This window comes from Eucyclogobius newberryi, unplaced genomic scaffold, assembly GCF_026437365.1.
Source record: "Eucyclogobius newberryi isolate DKJ021-1_F unplaced genomic scaffold, fEucNew1.0.hap1 SCAF_21, whole genome shotgun sequence".
Taxonomy (NCBI): Eukaryota; Metazoa; Chordata; class Actinopteri; order Gobiiformes; family Gobiidae; genus Eucyclogobius; species Eucyclogobius newberryi.
This window is the reverse complement of record NW_027315846.1, coordinates 10,308,848-10,311,656: the sequence shown is the minus strand read 5'-3', so window position 1 is coordinate 10,311,656 and position 2,809 is coordinate 10,308,848. Positions and strand designations below refer to the sequence as shown.

At 46.8% G+C, this 2,809-nt stretch overlaps 1 protein-coding gene across 1 annotated transcript; it reads right to left on the bottom strand.

Moving 5' to 3' along the window:
- Positions 1 to 695: 695 nt before the first annotated feature.
- On the bottom strand, positions 696 to 2,497 carry LOC140370850 (G-protein coupled receptor 151). The gene has a single exon (XM_072458104.1). It carries the CDS (start codon positions 2,455 to 2,457, stop codon positions 1,279 to 1,281), a length of 1,179 nt encoding a protein of 392 aa, XP_072314205.1. The 5' UTR covers positions 2,458 to 2,497; the 3' UTR covers positions 696 to 1,278.
- Positions 2,498 to 2,809: the final 312 nt, after the last annotated feature.

Here is a 2,809-nt window from a genome sequence, read left to right as displayed (position 1 = left end):
GAAAAGCTGAAACACACAATAGCAGCTGCATGGTGGCGTATGTTTACGTCAGATGCACTCCCTGTCGCAACCAGCAGCCATCGACTGTACATCAGCAGCAGTGACTGAGGCAGTGTCTGAGTGTATCTGAGATTTGAACTGACAGCCGTCTGCTCTTTCCTCTTTCATTGGGTCTAAGGATTTATTTTCTCAACATTCTTCTCTATTATTGACCAATGACTGTTTCATTGTTTGATTTTCAAACTTTCCGTTGTTAAAATCAAACATTCTGAGATATGGGACTCTACATGAATAAATGAATACATTGAATTGAAATTGACTGGGTGGTTCCTGCTTTCCTCCTCCCCCACATCCTCAGTTTATGCTTGACGACTCCTAAAAACAACTATGAGCTCATATTTGTTTTGTCTTATAATGCCATATGAGTATTAAAACAAAAAGTGCCAAAAGGGACATTTATTGCATGGTCTGTGGAAAAACAAAGCCATAAAACAGGCATATTTAATGAACCTGCTCCAGCCTGTGCCTTAAATATGATTACAGTCTTTGACCTAAAACAGACCACTGGATTACACTAGCCATTTATTTTAATATTCATTTCACTTGAATTAAATGGAGAGAGATTTGCTGCTTTGCCTCGTATCTCATCCCTGATTAACCGGCATAAAATAACAAAAGAGAGAGACGGAGAGCACTGATGGAGAAACATTGTTTAATGCACAACAATATCACAACATTGTCAGTGTAAAAACTCCTATTCATAATAAAGACTATAGCAAAGGGTTTAGGTAAAAACACAAGAAACCATTGACATTTACAATTTTACAAATATGTTACATCAATCTACGACAGCAATGTCTTTCAAAAATACATATGCCAGAATCCACATGGAATCACTTTGTTCTCCCTTAGACTGTAAATATGTAAATATCTATGTAAATAGAGCTATACATTATTTTTTTCAATAATTTCTTTATCTTCTGCCTGTTAAGGTCGCATGTGGTTTGAACTTATACAGCAGTTATATGGTGCATGTTAGTCACATTTCATTTTTACTTTAGGCCAATGTAAAGATATTTGGAGATTATGTTCATTTCACACAGCTATGATACAATACACCAGCAAGTCAAAGAACCCCACATACAGGTACTGTATAAGGGATTGTCCATTTACTGTAACCACCTCAACCAAACAATTCAAGTCAGCAATTGTCCACAAACTTTCACATAACGAGCTTTTATAGATTCACATCGCCAGTCCCTTGACATAACATTAAGTTCACTCTTGTTTTGAGTCAGTTTGATTTGATTGCACTTCACTCTGCAGCATCTTCTCATCTCTTTCCCACGGCACTGGGTCTTGCTCATCTTCTACGTGCGTGTTTCTGCGCCCTGTCCAAAAGTGCTCCACGTCTGGGAAGGTTTTATCCGTGGCGTTGTTTGTGACCACTTCATTTGCGCACGCCTCTGCGCCATTCCCATCTGGTTTCACGCACAAACTGCAGTCAGTTGTCGGTGGACGTTTTTGGGGTCTGCAGGTCATCATGTAACAAAGGGAAACGAGTCCTTGGCGCACGTCGTCGTACATCGTCATGAGGAGCACGGGAAACACCAAACTGCACGTGTAAAATAAAACATTGGCGAAGATTAACAAGCCCGCGGGCGGTCTGTTGAAGCCAAGGCGTATCCAGGTGAAAGTCCCCCACTCTGGTAAAAGCATGAGCCCCTGAGCGCCACTTAGACACAACAAAACCAGCGTAACTTTGCTCTGGTGCCGCGGATTTGGCCCGTTATTGACCGCGCCGTGGAGCGTCTTGGTGTAATACGCGAGCGTGAAGATGACGGGGACCACAAACGCCGCAGTTGGGTAGATCTTGTAGAAGAGGCTCGCGAAATCCGACGCGCACACCGGCATCTCCGAGACGCACAGGACCTCATCCCCACCGTATGGCACCAGAGACGCGAACAGCAGCTGCGGGATGGAGAAGAACATCGCGACGAGCCAAACGAACACCAGAGCCCCGTGGATCCAAGTGGCATTCTGGAAACCGCCCTCTCCCACCACGAGAAAAGTGTGTTTGGACCTGGTGGTTGCGGCTAAAATGAGAGTTTTGGCAACTATGCACGAGTGCTGAAACCAGTCCGCGGTCCTGCACACGAAGCTCCCCAAAGTCCAGATCTGTTTGTAGTACGTGACCGCGCGCACCGGAGCGCACAGCAACAGGATGAGCAGGTCTGCGGACGCCAGAGACGCGAGGAGCGCCTTCACTTCTGAGCCTCTTCCCTTTCTGAAGTCGCGGATGAAGACCAGCAGCACGAGGAGGTTGCACAGCGCTCCGCAGACGCACACGCCGATCAGGATGACGGGGATGGCAGTCCTGATGTTCCCGTTTCGGAGCAGCTGCAGCCCCCCCACGAAATCGAAAAGAGTCACGTTAGAGGGGCGCTCGATCTCCATCTTCTGTTCCAAAAAGTTGAGTCCACTTTCCACCTTCTGCGGGGTTCGCGTTGGAGAGATGAGTGGGAGCTGTCCTGGTGCTGAAATGCCTCTCGAGCGCGTGGCTGACGTGGCGGGGAGAGCGCGCGCAAATGGGAGCGCAGACTGGCAGGTGGGCTATTTCAAGTGCTGCCATTTAGCGCCAGTCAGGCACTCACGTCATTTTAGTGCTATGGCTCCAGGCAGCAGCCCAAATGTGAAGGAAGACGTCACAAGTAGAAGGAACTCTTATGGAGCCGCACGAGCACTTCATATCCAGCCTACGTCTCATGTTCTGAGTGAGATGGATTTTGATGCGTCGTTGGAAGAAGCC